At 42.5% G+C, this 20,412-nt stretch overlaps 1 protein-coding gene across 1 annotated transcript; it reads left to right on the top strand.

Annotated features, from left to right (window-relative positions):
• The first annotated feature begins 15,904 nt into the window (after positions 1-15,904).
• fam180a (family with sequence similarity 180 member A) lies at positions 15,905-20,158 on the top strand. The gene is made up of 3 exons (XM_084701753.1): positions 15,905-16,048; positions 19,235-19,332; positions 19,420-20,158. The coding sequence occupies exons 1-3, from the start codon at positions 15,925-15,927 to the stop codon at positions 19,747-19,749; spliced, it is 552 nt and encodes a 183-aa protein (XP_084557879.1). The 5' UTR covers positions 15,905-15,924; the 3' UTR covers positions 19,750-20,158.
• Positions 20,159-20,412: the final 254 nt, after the last annotated feature.

The following is a 20,412-nucleotide window of genomic DNA, read 5'->3' as shown; positions in this document are numbered from 1 at the left end:
AACTGTTCTCTCTAAACTGTTCACAATTGAACAAGTTGTTAACAAGTTGTTAAATAGTTCCTTTTGTTTATTTGAGATTGTACCCTTTGTGAGTGTGCGTGTGCGTGTGGGTGTACCTGTGTGTATGTATGTGTGTGTACATGTATTTGACATACTTGACACACACTTTTTTTTTTGAATTATAAAGAGCCCAAGGAGGAAGAGATGATCGGTGCTGTAGTGTGGGATGCCTCCATATCAAGGATAATCTCATAAGCGCTGAGAATGTCCAATGGCAGACTTTAATTAAGATCCAGTCCAGCTTCCATAGAGAGACTTCCTGGACAGACTCAGAGACCCCGGGGGGGGGGGGGGGGGGGGGGGGGGGGGGCTATATCAGCTCTGCTGAAGAGGAGCATCAGGATGGCTGAGGAACCAGACTGCAACTGAGTTTCTTGTAATACTTTGAAATGACTATACTTTATGTGTCATTACACATGTTATATAATTAGCTAGCTAGCAATGATAAATTATTTCATTATTGAAGTCACTGTTGCCTATAAATGCTTTATCGATTGTTTCTGAAAGTTTACAACTCATTTTGTTCATTATCTGCATAAACTTTGTTAAGTGCTTGTAAAAGATAGATACAAGCGTTTTCTGTCTGTGAAGACTAATACAGTTTTCACCTTCGGTATGGTGAGCTGTGGTCTTAAAGAAGGGTGACTGGTGCACAGACATAAATATCTTACACTCTTTACTTATCAATCCTGCTTTGTTTGTACTCCCAGCTAATGGGAGCTGAGCCTACAACCAGAACCCTAGAGGTGCTTCGACGCAAATGTTCTCAGCTGGATAATCACTTGTAGAGAAATCGATGCAGCTTGAATGCTATTAGGAACATTTTAATTGGGAATAAAAGGGGATTTATGACGGCTGTTATGAAGGGCTCAGTGGTCTCGTAGCTGAGCTGCATGGCTGGCAGCCGTAGACACATGTACATCTGAGCACAGGGGCAGGCTGGGTAATTTGTTGAAGCCCCCGTGTTACTTCCTGGCGTTCCATCTCAGTGACTTTGGGAAACTTCCCCTGACAACTTTTCCCCTGTTTTTCTAAACTTCCCCTGACAGCAAAAATGTAGGATTTAAAAAACAACCATATCCCTCACTGTGGTCTATGACAAGACAAGAGGGCTCACAAAAGTTTTGCAGGCATCGAAGGACAGAAAAAGTATGTATTTTAGTTGTTAGTGAACTGTGTTTTCTCAGCTTGTTTTACCGTTTTTTTCTTTTTCATGGCTCCACATTTCAGCTACGGTCTCTCTAAGTTAGCCTTGATGTTGTGGCCCCATTGACTAAGGCCATGTAGACACAGGAGCTCTCAGCCTGAGCAGTGTCTCCCAGCCCTGCTGAAGGCAAGTCCAGCACTCGCAAACAGCCTTGAGTGCCCAGCAAGGTAGTCTGTGATGCCCTACACCTCCATGGTTCCTGGACAGAATCCACAACCAGCTTTTGTTGTCTCCTCATCCAGGATAGATATCATCCAGCCCCAAGCAACTCCCCACCACCTCCAGAGTTTACAAGATCGATTCTTATGTTTTACAGCAGAGCTAAGTGTGGGGATTCATAATTTAAAAATTGGGCTTCCGTTCATTCCGTTTTCTTTTTTTTTTATAAGTAGTACTTTTTGATGGAAGTTTTAGTCCCTATGAATACTGCACTTTCATCAATGTGGGGTCAGTGCCTGACTGATAGCTTGAAACGTTTTTCTACACTTTGGGGAAGGACTTGTTTTATTGCTTTTTCACTTTAGACAATACAATTTTAATGGGAGTTGGAATGCTGTTTTGTTTCTAATGTTAGGTATCAGCGGTGCACTTTGGAAATGAGGGTCTTCTAATGGAGAAAATGTTATTCTGAGGCACTCTAATCCATTAAAAATACTTTCTTTTAGTGGAATATTAAAGACTCGGCGGTCAACACATTTAAGCTCATCAGGGTGAATAAAATGCATGGGCACTGTTTTGAACGTTTGAAAAATGACATGCCACTGACTCAAATACTTTAAATGGACTGGAGTGCTTCTGGTGACTTTTAATCTATTCAAATTACAGTTTCTGCATGTCATTTTTCCAATCTCATTTAGGTTTATGGATCACTCCCTTGAAAAAAAGGCTTAAAGGATAGAACCTTTAGTCGACTGAACAATAACAAAAATCCTTCATCTATTCTCAATCTGACACTGAGGTATAAAATCTTGAAAGATCTTCTTTGTTTTTGACATTGATTCATTTACTTTCTTTAGGCCCCTACTAGTCCCCACCAGCATGATAGAAGTATTGACCGATAGACGTCATCACAGAATAGGTAGCATTCAGGGCAGGGTTGACTCCATTATGACACTGCTGATGTCTCCCTTCCCATTGTCTTTGACTCTGAGTAATGTCTGCTTCTTCAGCTGTAGGACAGGTCACAGTAACCATCTGTCTACCTGCCTTTCAGCGCTGTATCAAGGTCCCGCACACTCCCAGGGAGAAAGAGAAGTGCAGCTGAAAGAAACATGCAGCTTCCTTACAGTCTGTCCTCTTCTTTCAACTGGTTCTTTACCCTGTGTGTTTCAGTGAATAGATATAGACACCATATTGGTCTTAATGGGGCTTTTTAATGTTGCTTGAATAGGCCAGACCCAGCAGAGATTGTGGAAAAGAGCTTTCTGCAGAACTTGGCACTGCCAAACAAAAATGATTCTGAGCCATCGCCAAGGACCCTTGTGGGCTAAAGGGTGCCTGTATAAAGAGTCTCATAAAAAACTGCGGTGAGTAAGCATGTTTGATGTCCTTGAGAGGCAGGATAAGTTTAAGGTTTAGGGCTAGTTTCAAGTCCATGAGGAGTCAGTTAAGGCCAACATCCGGACTATAAGAATATTCTTGTTCTCAATCTCTCTCCCTCTCTCACACTTTTCTGTTCTCTCTTCATCTCTGTTTCTTTTTCACATAACTTGCTAACGTATCAGTCTGTGGGTGGCAGAGGTGGACAGCTTAATGCGGCTCATTGATTATGTGGTTTTCCATGCATGTTATGCAGACTAGAGGAAACTGTGATGAACCCTAAATGGGCTGAGACGAGCCGTATGTCAGTGTATTGATCACGCCATGATATTGTCATAGGGTTTCTGAAGGACAGTGTCTATATATATTGTGTTCATAAATTCTGTCATGAACTGTACATAGGTGTCAAACTCCTATTACAATGGCCTTGAATGTGAGATGCTGTAATATATTTAGAAGGCATTGTGTTTATTGGTATAGACTGCAATTTGAGATACTGTACTTCCCTTGTTTGTGTTTGAAATGTGTTTTTCCATCAAAGATACCTTTGATGGAAGACCTGGAGACCTCTTAACAGTATGATTGTTATTTCTGCATGGCTAAGAAAGGACTGAAAAGGCCCAGGAACATGCTTAGGGAAAGCACATACTTGATACTTCCTTCACCTACCCTATGTTTTCCAGATGAATAAAGGAAGAGTAAGAAGTGGAAAGTTTAGAAGAAACTTTAAGCGCCTAAGATGTGCCTTCATGCCTTCTCCCCATCTCTGCTTCTCAGACCTGAAGCTTTATCAATGTCCACACCCTGGGGACACCAGCCACATTGGAGCCAATTATGTGGCCATATCAAATGGTGTCTGAGTCTGAACAATTCCTTCACTCTGTCAGCATTGGAGCTAGCTGATGCTAATGACTGCTGGCAGTAAAAAAGCTTGTTTAAGCTGCCAGTAGTTAGCTTTTCTGGGGGAACAATTAAGCCTACAGTATGCCTGTTTACATCTGTTCTATTTATTTGAGACAACACTTGCATTAGGACAAGCCATTGGCCTGCAATTACCATGGAAGTGATTTGAGAACTGAGGTTAGGGGGCTGGAATTAAGACGTAATTCTAGACAGTGAAGCAGTTACTCGCTCCAGTGCTCTTAGTGCACAGTGACAGAAAGTGCAAATACCTTTTCACAGTCAATACTTTCTACATCACATCTTCAATTTTCTCCTTTGTTCTCCAATTGGGAATTGAATCATCCATCAAAAATTTGAGTCTAATTTAATTGTAATCTTTGAAGAGAATAGATTACGTACACTCAATTAACCTTTCCTCTGTTTTCCTGAACATACGTTCTGCATATCAATTGTGTTCTCAGCCATCTTTTCCAATTCCATTTTCTCTCAGTGGATTGGTTTATGAGCAGACATTCTGTATCTATCAAACTTAACTATTTGGTGGATAGAGAATGTGGGTGATAAGGGGTGTTTGGCAACCAGTCCGCTACACACATCGGCTAGACATTTGTGTCTTGAAAAGCTAAGAAGATGATGTGTTAGTCTTGGACACCAGGGAAGAGACTCAGGGCCTCATTTACTAACAGGATCGCGCCCATTTCAGGCGTAGAATAGTGGGTAAAGATATAAAACCATATTTACAAAGGCAGCGCACTTGAGTAAAAACGCAGATTACCACTGCTGGGAGGGTATAAGGGAAAGTGGGTGTGTGCAGCAAAGAGATGGGAGGAGAGGTGTATTTCTTCCTTGTAACATGTTAATGTTAGCTGTAACTTTGTGAACAAATATTTCTATCTCCTGTTCGCCGAACTTTCTTTTTCTTTTCCTCAAATCACCTATGGTGGCCGTAACATGCATGCGATTTCTCCCGTCTTTTAAAGGCACACTAATTGACCCTAAAGGGCGGCGTAAGGCGCTGATTGCCCAGCGAGGATCTGGTTTGATAAATACCAAGCAAAATGGGAAAATACACTGTGCGCTTTTGGCCACCTATTGAAAATCTTCTCTATAGTCTTCTGACATTTTCTTTTATGATTATTTGGTGTTATTTTCCCGTCTGGTCATTACAATGTCTTTAACTTGGTTCCTCTTCTTCCAAGTCTCTCCAATGACTTTGCAACAGTGCCTCATCTCAAGAATGTCTATATATTTGGAATTAATTCCATTAAGTTCTGACAAGACTGTGAATTCTGCCTCCAATTATTCCAGGGCCCCAGTCCAAATGCACAGGCACATACATTTCAGCTTTATGACTAACATTAGATTGCAACATAATTTGTCTGTCGAGAAGGGACACCTTAAAAAAGGGGCACCTATTCATCTCCCACTGAAGAGCCTTACACTGCACATCAGAGCAGTCCATTAGCATTGAGATGGAGAGAATGAGACAGAGGGCCCTCCGAACATCGCCTCTGATGAAAGTCACTGGCATCTTTGATTGGATGCTCTGGATACAAGTTGACATGAGGTCCCTGAGTTCCAAAAGGACTCTTCCTCTGAGCGCTTTTTAACAAGTAGTTAGTTTAGGTGGGGGAAGCTGATGAAAGTATGGGGGTCCAATATTGACATTTTGCAGAGAAGGTAGTTCAACTGATGAATGTTTCTGAACATCATTCCCCATCTTCCTGATTTATTCATTTGGGGTGGCTGAGACGTCTGTATTTCCATTAAGGGATGAATAAAGTTTGATCTAATCCATACTATCTTCTCCATATTTGTCTATAGTCTGCTGAGAAGTAGGGAAGAAAAATGATTTAAAATGTTTCAGTTTAACATAATATAAACATATTCATGGGAAACAAATGTCACAAAATATTTTTCTTATTTGTTAAAACTGTAACCAGTCAGAATTGTGTGGCTATTCCTAAAGGGGTTTACATTAGTGATATTACTAGAAAGCCGTATATGTCCTCTCAAATGCACAAATACAATTAATGCAAAGGGCAATGAAATTGCAAACATACAAGCCCAAAACCAATGTTCACGATCACATTACTGTATGGGCATTGGTAGTTGTAGCCACGTGGAGTCAGGTTTACAGCATATTGGTTAGCTTTGCCTATTCTAATGACCAATATTCAGGATGTACTTCCCAATAGATAACAGTGATTATGTCTATTTCATCCTTCACCAGAATCAGGCCATTTAAAACCCTTATCTCTCTCCCAGTTCTGTCTCAAGGGATCAAACACAAACACATTTCCTTTTTTTTTTTTATGGCTGGCGATACTGAGACGTCTAGAGGAAGAGGATGACAATGTTTAACTTTGAATTCGCAGTGTGGGCGGAAGAGATAAAAATCATTATTGCGGCTTCACAAGCCAGATAGTCCTCCTGGACATACAACCCACTCTTTTACCATTCTGAGGGTAATATAGGGAAGCAAAAGCAACAAAGGAAATAGTGATAGAAGTAGATGAAAATAGATATGGAGACAGGGCTTCCGAAATGTCTCTACAAATAGTGGGCGAATGTAGACCGTTGGAAAGGTATTAGATGTCTTATGTCAAAAAACTGCGTCCGTTTTTCTCCCACACCCATATCTTTCCATTTCGGAGCTAGACAGAAGGCCGTACATTTGAATCTCTCAACCAATATGTCATTATGCAGGACCCTGTGGTCATTGGTTATTTCTTCTTGGAGGAGCTCTCGTCTTTGGTACAACGTCAGTACAAAAACAAAACGCTCTCAGTTCATCTCACTTCTTCATCAGCATGAAGATACTGTGGGTCTAATAAATGATTTTTAAGCAGACGGGAGTGCTCTACTTTGACATCCCCTCACGTCTCATCAATGATAGAATGATGAGATGTATACATGACATTTGGTACAGTATTCTTGAGATGCTTTGAGTTTATAGTTCAAACAGTGACCTCGCCACGTTAAGGTGTATTTCCCTCCATTCATATCAGTCTTCCCCATGCATGCCATCAGTTGACACTAAAACACAGACATGCGTTGAGGCGGTGGGTACCTTGTGAAGGCACAGACAGGCCCTGTAAGCCCTCTTTAATGGGGACATTTGAGCCCTGGAGCCCAGAGGTCCGAGGCAGAGACGGTGGTTTGCCGGAGCTGACCTGTGGATTGATTATAATTTCACTGGGAAGCTAATCGTCAGTTAAAGGCCACTGCATGAATGCGTCCTAAAGGCCAGGGTCCCAGTGGAAATGTAAAGCAAGGGTGGGAGGGCAGGCAGCTGAATTGGATTTTGTGATGGGAGATGAAGTGGGAGAGAGAGAGAGAGATAATGAGAGAGAGAGAGACAGAGAGCGTTAATGAGAGAGAGAGATAAGGACAGAGAGACATCCCAGATGTCAAGAATGGGAGTCAGGTGGCTGAGTGGTTAGGGAATTGGGCTAGTAATCATAAAGTCGCTGGTTCAATTCCTGGCTGTGCCAAATGATCTTGTGTCCTTGGGCAAGGCACTTCACCCCACTTGCCTCGGGGGGAATGTCCCTGTACTTACTGTAAGATGCTCTGGATAAGAGTGTCTGCTAAATAACTAAATGTAAGATAATAGATCTACTTTCTCACTGTGCTCCACTGTCATAGAACACACAATAGAACACACACGCACCTACGCATACAGTGTATGTGAACATGTTTGACTTTGAACATTCATCTCCTGAATAACCCTTTTCAAGATAATACTTTGAGAGACTTGTTATTGCCATTGCTACCTTGGGAGTTGCACACTATTACCCACTTGAATCAAACACAATGTGACAGATTGTTGTTGACAGAGAATTTGACCATTCCAAATTATCTTGAGGTGCCTTGTGCTTAATGTTGTACACAGTGCTCTGGGTTGATTAGCTTTTAGATCTTTTAAATGGACCATATATCAATGGTCCATTTAAAATACCTCAAGCACCTGCACGTCCTAGCAAATGGAGATTGTGTTTGTAAAGGTTTTGGGTGAGCTCCAGACAAATAATAGATTGTTAATTTACTACAAGCACCATTGCAGACACAACAGGAATCTTATCTACGAATAAAACCACAGCATTGAGTATGGACCTCTGTCTTCTGTGGCAAAATATAGTTACTACAGTATGGCAACTTCTGATATATGATTTTAGATTTGGTGCAATACATCAAAAACATTGCTCGAGTCAGCCCAGAGTCAAGGATTTACACTTTATTGACAACAGCAAGGTAACAATCCAACAAAGAAATATTTCATGTGCATGCTTTGAATTTTCCCTCCATGTCGTATAGATCTGCTGTTCATTTAAATGTGAATGCTTCACTGCTTTCCTATTCATCATTCATCTTTATGTTTGTCTGTAACACTGATTAAATGTATTCCCTCTGTCCTAGTAATTCCATTGATGCTGTATCAATTCATAAACTGCCAATAAGCACAAAAAGCCGTAAAAAGCAGCCTACCTCACGCTCTTACAATGGTGTATCTCTATACTGTGAGCTAAATCTTGAGGGGCTAAAATTTGACATTTATACTATTTCAGGGCTGATTATTTGGTCTGCTGCATTCATAGTGCTTAGAGGGTTACTGCGGGACTTCAGAGAGTTGTTGCTAAGCTGTCTAACAAAGTAAGTAGTACTGGGGATATCCAAACTCATAAAAACAACACAATTAAAGGGGACTTGGGTCCCTTTCACTTGTTTGTTTGTGAATAACCAGCCTCTAGAATGGCCTTGTTTGAGTCGGTGGATCTATGAGGGAGCCCACAAGGCTTCAACGACCTTCCCAGCCTATCTTGTTAGGCAGAGAATACTGCAGATTTAATATGGTTGGGAGACAGGACCTGACAGTTAGGACCTGACATAGTGCAACAAGCCAGAGTCTGCACCCGCAGAAACGAGTGTTACTTTGGAGACACGGCACACATTTGGTTCCTGTCTGTCAGAAGGAGGACAGGACAGAAAGCATGTGTGTATGCGTACATCCAAACGTCTACATGTGTATGTGTACATGGGCTTCCATATGCTGGCTTGTGTGTTTGTGTGTGTTGTGCTGTGATGTGTTTGAGTGTAATAGGGTAGATCCGTGAGGTGATGACTTCATCCTGTATGTCCAGGCTATTAGTCAGGAGCAATTAAAGATTGCTGCTCCTGTCTGAAGGGCTGAAGGATTTATCTTTGAGAGAGGGGCACCCTGGCACAAAGCAGAAAAGTTAGGGAATACTTTAGAGACACTGTGTGTTTAGAACTATTCAGAACGACACTGAAAGATTGTGTCTAATAGAGAGGTCATTTTTTGTTCCGAACTACCTTTTCAGATTGTAATTGTGTTTGTTTAATGAGTCTGCCTGCCATGATTTTGAGATTTGTCTTTATTAGAAAGCCAACGCTCAAGAGAGGGTTTACAGAAATATACTATATGTATATATAATAAATGAGAGATTTGATTGGGCAGATACTCCAGGCTGATGTTCTGTAAATATGACCATTCTTTCTCAGTTGGCCACAGCATACTGTAATGCTTTTCCATTCATTGCTGTACTGAGTGTGTCTGAAAGCGAGAGCAAAGAAACAGTGTGTGTGTGTGTGTGTGTGTATGCACATGTGTGTGCTGTGTGTCCTCCTAACCTTACTACGTGGAAAGATAGATCATAGAGCTGAAGTAATGTAGGATAGAAAAGTGGTCCTCAGAAAGCCAGCCAGACACATGTAAAGCTGTTTTTGTTGCTAGTGTTATTTGTTTGGCTTCTAGTGTTTATTATTCCTGCCATTTATTTTCTTTATTTTGTTGCTTTTAGTGTTTTCAACAAATAATTCCTCTCCTTTCCTTTGTATGCCTCTGTTTAGCTGTTTGCCATGTCATAGGAATTCCATTGCCTACTATTACCAATGTAGTGTGCACATGATAAATATACCACTTTGGCACGCACAGGCACTCCTGCGCACACACGCGCACACTCTCATCCATGTCATACTAAGACTAGCGTCCCCTGTGGTCCTGTCAGCACTGCTGGGTAGAAGACTAGGAGAGCCCCTGTGAAGGAGGGCTTTGTTGGGTTGCTGTGTGGCTCTGTCTAGTCTCCTTGCCCATCCTGCCCTACTGTCAGCAGTTGCATGCTTTTAATTGTGCAGGGGCTTCGGATTGGCAATTAAGCTGTCAGACGCAGCAGAGGAGCACCCTCAGAATGCCAGGCTCACGACGCGCCCTCTCTCCCTCCCTCTGGCCGATTCATCTTGATTAGGGGGTGACATTTTTGTGGAAAGTGCAAAACAATATAACGTTGGAAGCAATTGAGCGTTCAAAGAACATAATTGCAGTACTTTTCTGAAAGGAAAGGAGAGAAAATAGATTGTTCTCTACGAGTGTACTGTAGACAAAAGGGATTCTAACAAAAAATGAAAGCTTTTGATTGGTTTATTTCCAAAGACACCGATTATGACACTTCTTTTACTGTAATTCCAGATTTCCCTTATTCTACTGTATAAAACAAGTACATAATATAATAGACATTGTTTGATTTTTGGCTTATTGATGCAACTTAATCTTTTGTTTGTGGGTTCTGTATCTTACACTGCAGTATACTTCTGACTTTGGGAGGGAAAACACAGAGTAAGACTTTTTAGGACAGGGATAATGAAGTGAGAGTTCACTGCACTTGGGTTTGAAGTCGATGTGATCTATGATGCAGACTGAAAGATGGTGGGTGTTGTCTTTGGGATAGTTGTAGGCTACACAGTCACATCAAAGCCAAAGTCTCCAGAATTCTGGAAAGGTCCTGAGACCATCACTTCACTAATACTAAAACATCTCCTCAGAACTGCTAACTGGATTAGCTCTGTCACTCATGTCAAATGTGTAATACCAGATGTATTGAAATAGTGGATGGAGTCAGTTGAGCAGGAGAATGTCTTGAACTTTGAAATCACACTTATCCCAATAACCCAAAGTAACTAATGGGGGAAAGACCTACCCTGGAAGCAGTCTGTCTCAAGTAATGAGGTTTTCCTAGGATTCAATGAAGTGTAATTGCGGATCAGAATTTAAATGTATAGATTATACAGTATACGGCACAAAGACATGAACGGCTGAGGCTGAAGAGAGAGAAACAACTTTGGTTATTCCATCCCGCTGTCTCGTTCAGAGTACAGCATGTCCGTTTTGTACGGGTGCTGCGGAGGGGGAAGGAGGGGCCCGGGGGTGGCTGTTAGCTGGCCCAGTTCTGGAGCACGTCCTGGGGCTGAGGGGAGAGTGTCTGTTCCGTCTGCTAACCGAGGAGGGGCTGTAATGAGAAAGGTTTTTCGATGGCGCTTAGTAATGAGATAGCTAATGAATGGAATGAATGAGACACAGCAGGAGGGATGGATGGTAAACAACATGCCCAGGCAGGGGATAGAGAGAGAAAGAGTGATTAAAAAGAAGAGTTAGGAAAGATAGAAGTAGTATTTCCCATCTCCATACAAATGGAGGTACAGAGATCACAGAGTGATAATTCCATAGATAATTCTATCCCCTTCTTTAGTTCTACATAAGTCCCATTGTGTGTGTGTGTGTGTGTGTGTGTGTGTGTGTAGGTGTGTGTGTGTGTGTGTATGTGTGTGTGTGTTTATATGTGTGTGTGTGCCTATTTATGAACCTACAAATGTGCACTGTGGGTTCTCCTGTTTGCCCTGCTGAAAGCCTTTGCCGTGTGTGATCTGACTATGTGTTATAGTAGACTGCAGACGACAGGCTGGCTCGTCCGAGGTCTTCTCCTCAAGGTGGACAGCTTTGAGGGGATCGAGGGAAAAGAAGAGGGAGATTTGAACAAGGTGGAGATGTGTCACTATTGAGCTTTGAGTCATTCACAACTGTGTTCAAAAGCATGGAAACAAAGAGGTCAAATTCATCCCCTGCCCCTCCCCCCCCCCTCCACCCCCCACCCCTCAGATACATCTATTTTGAAATGGGAAGTTGAACAGAGAGAGACCTGTATTGTCAGAGTCCATCATAAGAAGACATTTTTGATTTGTGTTGACAGAAAGAACATGGTCATTTGACACATCCATTCTTCACTCACTAAATGATTACCTAGGGTGTATACAGATTTGTTTATTGTATGTAAAGTATAGTCCTGCTACCTGCAGTCTACCCTTCTGAACCTAAATGGTTTCCTAATATTCTCTTTTTTCTGCCTCAATCCTTGTCTCTCTCGTGCAATAAATTCAGAGGAAGATTATTTTTTCTCCATTGCTCATGGCTGACAGTTCATGCTTTCATGCCTATTTCCATGTTGTATCTACTGCAGGAGACTGTAGTGCTTCCTGCCATTAGCCACCTGGGGCCTGAGGCACCGGTCTTTGATGTACACGCAATTTATGTTTGGGCCAGAAGACAACACTTGTCATGGTGTGTGGTGAGAGTAAGAGTGAAAGTGGTTGTGTGTATGTGTGTGTTTGTGTGTATGTGTGTATGTGTGTGTATGCGACACCTGTCCCAGGACCCCAAAGTGGATCTCATGGCGTCTGGTCAGATGGGCTCGCCTCAAACCTCTTCTCTCTCCCCTCTGATCTCACCATGTCCGTTTGTGATCCCTGCCATGGCTCAAAGTAATGCCTCTTAGAGGGGACCAGACAGCCCATGTGCTGACCAACAAAAAGCTCCAACAGATTGTTTGTTAAAGTTACTTTGACAAGAAGCCCAGGTGTGAGGTTTCAGGTGACCTTGACAGGCCCGTGAACGTTCCATCTTCATGTCAGGCTTTGTCCTCCTTGTCTTGTCATTATAATTGGACGCCGTCTATGCTATCGGAAAAGTAATTGAAAAGTGTTGATCAGCTGTCACCTGTCCAGCAGCTAGCAGCCAGGGGGCTCTCCGCTGGCCTGGAGGCCCCCAGCCCACCACTCCTGGACAGATGCAACGTGTCCTCCAGAGGTGACAGCTCTCTGGAGAGGAGCAAGGCCCAGAGAATATTGGATGGTGAGGATTCCTCTCTCTCTCCATCCATCGCTCTCTCTCTCTCCCTCGCTCCCTCCCTCTTTCTTCCTCCTCTTTTCCCCACTCTCTCTCATTGTCTCTCTCTTCCTCCCTTCCTCTTCCACTCCCTTTCTCTCAGCCCACACATTCTCATTAGGTACACGTGGCTAAAATTGACAACTGCTGCAGACTATTACGGACTCGATTGTGTGGGTCATGAGTCATGTGTCAGGAATGATAATACTCAGCCCACATGCTCACATCAGCACCTTTGACTGACGAATGCTACTCAGCAAACGCAGTCCACAGATAGACAGCCTGAGTAGTCTAACACAGGTGAGTCTTTTATAGAGCAGGGCAAATCAAGCTGCACACACACAGTGACTCACCTCAGTCTCATACTGACGTCAACAGACAGGGGGTTTATGTTCGAGAAAATACGTTGTCATGATAAGTTTCTTTGTGAATGGATAGTAATGGTATAATTATATTGTTGAGTGTTGTTTTGAAATGTCGGAATACCTCACCAATTAAGATTATACCTATTGGCTCTGTAGTGAAGGAGCCGTATATTGTCAAAGACCAAACAACATACCGGTACATTCATTTTATTTCTTATCAAATCATTGGTCAAAGGGTCTAATGAAAAGAACTGATGACTGAAAAACAGAACTCGGCATGCTATTAATTGCAAAGCATTTGCAGAGCTTTTTTGCTTTTCCTGAAGACTAATTTTCTGTTGTAATGAGAAATGAGACGGGGGGGTTGTTGTGATACGGCAGTGAGGCTGGGTTCGGCTGGAGCACAGGCTGGAGCACAGGCTGGAGCACAGGCTGGATGCTACGCCTCTCAGGCAGCCGTGATAAGAAGAGCTGCAGTGTGACTGAGCCAGTGCTCATATGCTCACATACAGTGTGGCTGATCAGGCTGCAGGGGCAGGGACTGCCTGTGTCTTGTCAAACAAGCCCATTTTGCATACATTTGCCTAGAGTAATCTGTCACTGAACAGACAGATTATACACTTTTCCATCCATGACATAGGGCTCTTTTGACCATCTTTGACACCGTCTAACATTACTCCTGTTGAGATTCTTGATGAGATGTCACTAGAGATTTAGACATGGGCACACATTAAACACAATCACGTCATATTCTTCAAGAACATTCCGATTTTAGGAGACACGGCCCAGGGCCGTCCTCCTGTAGATCTTTGACGTGAGTCCATAAACAGAAATGAACATGAGCGCTTCAGGGAAAGGCTCTTGGTATCGGACAGACAGTGCTTTCAACAGCAGTGGTAAACAGCAGGTCGTGAAGAGCAGCTGGAACTTTGCACAAGCGGAATTTAACAACAGAATCTGCTCATGCAAACCTCTAATAGCGTCATGATCTGCATACTTAATATACTAAAGAGAGTTACAGTTTGAGAGAGAGACCACTTTTCTGGAGGATCTCCACCTGGACTGGGAGCTAACACAACCCCTCAGATCTCTATGAAGTGGAGACATGCATTTTACATGATAAGTCCATGAAAACAGAATTCAATTTCAAACTCATGCAGCTGTACCGAGGGAGTCTGTCAAAGGCAGTGCTGTAAATTCTTGGAAGCCTAAACACCTCAAGAAAATGGATGTATTAAGACTGCCCCCTAAAGGTGTCAGAAGAAAATGTTTCCATCGACTCACTATACTTTAGGGTGAACAGCGGTTTAGATTCTCAGTTTCCCATGGTGTTGGCGATGTCAAAAGGAAGTAGTGAGAAATTCTGTCTTTCAACCGTTGGCCTCTCTGGTAGAGCTGGGGAAAGATGGACAGGCTATATGAGTGGGGAATCTCAGGTTGTCAATGCCTGTAGGACCAGGCATTTTCTGCTCCAAACACCATCTGTTGTGGCCTTATGTTTTAGCTCCATAATGTATTCTTGTACTAAGTGTTGCAACTCATCCCTGGGGAATCTCCTGAGTCTTCTTCATCTATTTGAATTTATTCTGTGTTCTGTGAAACATCACGTTGCCAAGTGCCCATCTGGATATGGTAAACAAACAGATTTTAGGTCCAAAGGAAAAATCAGCAATGAAAGTCAGCATGAAGATAGCATCAGCATAAATTAATTTGGCCAGGCAAAAATCAGATGTATGTGTAAATTAATGATGTGACTCAATCAATGTGTAGTGTGTTTTTATAGTGTATGAATACATATACTAATCAATGTTAAGTAACATAATAATCTATCAAAATGTTCATTAATGAATTATAATTTCCACTCTTCAATTTCACGACTTTTCAGTTCAGTTCATGACTTGTTTTCATCAACTGAACCTTTTCTTGGCAAACTACACTATCATAATAGTTTTTTGCACATGCTCAGAATACCATGTAGTAGATTGTGGTCAACTATTTTGATATTTATTTATTTTGGAGCTGCGAGGTCCAATTTAAACATAAGCCTGAATTCCTGAACAGAAACACAAATCTCCTTACTGTAGCTCTTGGCACTGTGTGCTGGAGCTGCCCTTGTTGTAGCCGACAACATGGGACAGGATATAGTGAAGGAGCCTTTAGCCAGAAGAATGGAGAGGCTAAAGGGCTCTGTTGAAGAAAGCCCTCAGTGGAGCTAGTGAGTTAAAGCTAGCAGTAGGCTATTGGCTGTGGAGAGGAGATTGAGAGATGCTTGGCATGCGTTACAAATCCTTTCCGATCTGACAGAATTGTTCCTTCACACCTTGTTCCTTTAGATGGGACAAAAATCCTTCAAATCTCTGAAGGGGATGGTGATTATGAAGAGGTAGTCATTAGGGTATGGCAGCAACGACGCTTGTCCAGTTAATGATGTTGACACCATGTTATGGGACCAGGTACATGCAGCTGGAGTGAAATGCCAGCCAGGACAGCCAGTAGCAGGGAAGCCCAGCCCAATATGCCCCAGCTCGTGGAGCAGCCGTTCGCTACTTCCTGATGGTTTCCAGATGACAGCCTAGATGAGGAGAGATGTCACATGATGCATGTGCGCTATCCTCCTCATGGCTGTCAATTCCCATCTCAGCCTGGCTGATTCAACATGGGGCTTAGATGAGACGTGACTCCATTCTTATCTTAGATAGACAGAGTGGGAGAGAGAGTGGGCCGAGAGAGAGAGAGAGAGAGAGAGAGAGAGAGAGAGAGAGAGAGAGAGAGAGAGAGGAAAGAGGAAAAGAGGAAAAGAGAAAAAGAGAGACAGGGAGAGGGCAGAAAGAGAGATGGTAAACAGTTGTGTCAGTGGATCTGTTGGGACCAGGGTCAACATGGGACAGTGGTGGGGTCTAGTCCTCAGCCTCCTCTACAGCGTTCTGGTCGTAGCTGCTTCTCAGCATGCGAGGAAAGGTGAGTGAACTGCCGTGACACTGGCTGCTTTATTTGGATTTGTTTGTATCAACTGTTACAGGATTCATGTAAGATTTCAGAAAGTCAATTGAGCAGATGTTGATGATAGAAACTAAACATTCTGGTGTATAATGGGTGAATTTCAGACGCTTGCCTTTAAAAATAATATCTCATTAGATATTAACACTGCCAAGGGGTTCTGTCATTTATCTATGTTGTTACTTTTGTGGATATTTAAGTCAAAACCTTTCCGATTAGTGTGTTTATGTCTGTGTTTATCTTAACATATAGAAAATACCAGACGAATACCGTCCCCCATTTATTTTCAGCTAAATATCCAGGAAAAACACTTGGATCCAAATTCTTTTATTATAGTGTTCTATGATATAAACAACAACTTTCAAAACACAAAGCGCTGGTTGTCACGAGGGATCAGTCAAAATGCTGCTCTTTCCAGATTCTTTCCAAATGCTGAATCAAGACTCCATCTCCAATTTACATTAAGTCATTTAGCAGACACTCTTATCCAGAGCAACTTACAGTTAGTACAGGGACATTCCCCCGAGGCAAGTAGGGTGAAATGCCTTGTCCAAGGACACAACGTAATTTGGAATCAAACCGGCAACCTTCCGATTGGTAGCCCGATTCCCTAACCGCTCAGCCATCTGACTCTCCTCATTACTGTCCAAATGTAGGACGTTCGGTGAATTATTTAACTGGAAAAAATGATACAAATAATGCTAGACCCTCTTTACAGTAAACCCTGTGGGACTGTTGTGGCCATTTTGGCACATTTTCCCTCATCAAGACATCATTCCTGCCAAGAGAAGCATTCAGCAATGCGAGTAATTATCGGCTTTCAGTGGTCCCTTGGCTCATTGTTAGTACTTAGCAAGAGATGACAAAGTTCCCTGCCAGAGTGTACTGATACTGGGGATAGACATCTAACCAAACAGTCATTGTTTTATAGTGCTTAGGAGCTTAAGTTACTTGTGATTTGGAGCTTTGGAAGCTAAAGTCGTGTGAACACATCTGTCTATTGCTGGTCACTGCTGCCAATCTGCATTCTGTTAACGTTGGTGTGGAAATGGAACTTCAAACTGAATGTTTGCTCTATGGAGCCGATATGTGTTTGGTGGTGACTCCCATCAACAGTAATGTGTGGAAGGAATATTCCTTTTACGGAGTGTCAGGAGTCATTCCAGAGCTGGAACCTTCAATTTGTTAACCACAATTATCTGGGACTTTCCTACATTCCTACAGCATGCAGAACAGATACACACTGCAGTGGAGCATAGGCTGACTTGGAGCCAATACAGGGCTCTGTGGTCTGTACTGTGTGCATCTGTGGTCTCACCCTGCTGTAGTAGGTACATACACTTTAACTTACCAGGTATTCAACCTGAGTCTGACATGTGTGATGTCAGTTTCCTCCAGGCTCACAATGACTCTTATTGAGAGACATGTTGCTCTTGTTGGTTAGTTGTAACGGATTTAAATGATTGTACTCACTGAAAACTGTTCTACAGGTACACTTGCACTTTTATAGTTTCATGTAATTTAATTGTAACTTGTTTAACTGCATGCTCTTATGGTTCTTCCCTTTGGCACTTGATTGGGGCTATCTTGTTGTTATGATCAGTGACCTATGCACTTTTGTAAAGCTCTCTCTTGGAAGTCGCTTTGGATAAAAGTGTCTGCTAAATGCATAAATGTAAATGTATGTTTCATTGTACACAACAAGGTTTAGTCCTATCCATCATGGCCAAACCCTGTAACATTGAGAGAGTCAACAGAGTTCAGAAGGAGAAGATAAGGGCTCAGGAGTTAGAGTTTAGATAGTTGTCCAAGACAGCAAGCAGGTACATAAACGATTCAACCAGAGTATATGGTCTTGACTGACCTAAAGGTTGTACATTTTGCACTGGAATGTGCTAAGAAGTCCCTGATCATAGCGTCAAATTCATTGATTCATTCAATTTGTGTCTTCTGGGAAAGCAAGACATGAAGAAGATTGATAAGAACTTTACTATTGTGGTATTCTGCTTGGACATGCTTTCACAACTTGTTGAAGTAGCCATGGATGATGCATTAACCAAAGAAGGATGAAAGACCTTTTGAGATTGGGGTTCTTTGGGGACCCGGAATGGACCCTTCAAACCTTTTGGTTGGGACACTTATGTGTGGTTTCAGAGAGAACATTTTAAAGCTAGGCACGTTGAACTTTGAGAAATATCAGTGTGGAAAGTTGATTTAGTCTCACTGTGATCCTGCCGTGACCTTTATACTCTGCAGAGATTCAAACATTCCTCGGACAAACATCCGTGCTGCACCCGGACGATGGATGGTTTGTTTGTGTCTACTTCATGCTCTGAATTATTATGAGGCTACTTGCACTAACCTTGTTTGGACTGGACTCTGTAACCTAAAAATATTTAGGACATATTTGGAGTCGGACAGCTACTGGGGAACTAATGGAACACAAAAGCAGCTGATAGGGAGACTACACTCATTCAGGGCAGGTTTTATCAGTTCATACAGTGAAGATGAATCATTTATTGTAAATATAAACATTTAATCAATGTACATTGCTCCCAGACCATACTGTATAAGGAAACAGGAAACACTTCAGATATTTACCAGATTGAGCTTGCTGTGCTAAAATACCACACAGAGCATGGAAGACCTCGCACAAATGCTCGATTGATCATCTCATCTCTTGTGGGTAAAACAGCAGCAAGGTACTGAATACTGTTGCTTTTTAGAGCTTTCAAGAGGAAAATATGTCTGCCTTTGTTTCCTTTAACAAGGAGGAGCTGATGTCATACTGGGAGCAGACCTGACAACTGTACATTTATGAAAGCCTGGTGCACACATGCTCTAACACTTTGAAATCGAATCTGTCTGCCACTAGCTGCACCTGTGCCTGTTAGCGCTGGGTGGGAGACTCAAGGCCCAGTGTACTACAGCCGTTATCAGTGTCAGGGGCTTAGGGATTTTCATAGGGGCGTCTGAGGTTAAAGCCAAATCACCTTAAGCTCCTTCAGTTTTGCCTTTGTACATTTTATGCATTATCGGTTTGATAACCGCCTGCATTCAAACACACACACATCATAAATACATGAATAAACATGTGTTTTCCAGGAAGTGGAAAAAATGTTTGTGTGCATCCCATCTCTCTTGCAGCCCTCTACCCGTCAGCCTCTCGAGTGAAGCGTGGGACATATTCATTAGTCAACCCCACATTCCACACCTCAGTGGATGACGTCAACCTGCTCTTTGAAGTAAGCTTGTCAAGTCCCACCCTCTGAAAAAAACAATTCTCACATTCGGCACATCGACGTCTTCCTTCACAACAATTTGTGTTTCAGATTCTGCTGGCCGGCCTGCAGGTGGAAGGAGAGAACAGACGAATGCTGATACCAGACGCGGAGCTGGCTTCCCTGAGGAGGGTTAACAAGCTGGAGGTGATCTGCGAAGACATCCTGCCAAAGAGCCTGCCGGAGGTCAGGCGTCTCACCTCTCTCCTCTCCCAGCAGAGAGGCCATCTGAGCAGGCAGGATTTTGAGCGAACGTTGCTGACCATGGTGTACACTGCACAGACACGGGCCAAGGCCGTGTCAGACCACCAGAGGGCGCTCTGGGACGATGCCCTGCTGCTGTTGTTCAAAGCAATAAAGCGGGATCTGGAGTCCCCATGAGGCAAGCTGCTGGCATGTTCCTTTCTACCTTGGTAGCTCATGTTACCTCAGCAAATGAACTTTACTCCAAAATAATCTTATCCAAAAAGGGATTGAAGATTTTTAATCTTTGATTCAATCAGATTTCATGCATAATCGACAGAAGGATTTATTGGATTTGCTTGTGATTAGTTAATCATCAGATTACACCGAGGAGATAACGGGATAAAATCTTGCCAAGTTGCCCATGTCCTATTCATGTGACCATCTTTGATCCGATTCAATTATTCAGAACCATAGATCTGAACAGAAACAACTGATATTGTGATATGTGATGGGTGTTCAATGTTTTTCTCTGTACAATTAAACAGTTTTTGTACCAGTTGTATTCGGCCTTGACTGTCCTCAAACACTGCTGCTAATGATGTGTGTATACTGTGAGAAGGATAAAAGGGAGTATCTGTTAGCATGCCAAAGATAGTGATTTTCATGTGATTTTTTGCACAGGCAAGTCTGAAATGTGTGCTAGTATATCTTATACTGAAAAAGGCTACTAGATTCCTAAATGTTCACCTTCATTGGTACAAAAATGGATACAATGGATCTGAAGTCTTGATATTGTGACATGTGTGATGGTTATTCGATATTTTCTCTGTAACATTCCAGTGTTTGAATCTGTTGTTT

This window comes from Hypomesus nipponensis, chromosome 7 (assembly GCF_054491055.1).
Source record: "Hypomesus nipponensis isolate SF chromosome 7, ASM5449105v1, whole genome shotgun sequence".
Taxonomy (NCBI): Eukaryota; Metazoa; Chordata; class Actinopteri; order Osmeriformes; family Osmeridae; genus Hypomesus; species Hypomesus nipponensis.
The sequence above is the reverse complement of the archived record's forward strand: the minus strand, read 5'-3'. Positions and strand labels throughout refer to the sequence as shown.

Bases quoted from the DNA above. Each gene is read 5' to 3' on its own strand.
- fam180a (XM_084701753.1), top strand. From the start codon at position 15,925: ATGGTAAACAGTTGTGTCAGTGGATCTGTTGGGACCAGGGTCAACATG. The intron at 16,049-19,234 runs GTGAGTGAACTG...TCTCTCTTGCAG, and splicing joins TTCTCAGCATGCGAGGAAAG to CCCTCTACCCGTCAGCCTCT. The intron at 19,333-19,419 runs GTAAGCTTGTCA...TTTGTGTTTCAG, and splicing joins ACGTCAACCTGCTCTTTGAA to ATTCTGCTGGCCGGCCTGCA.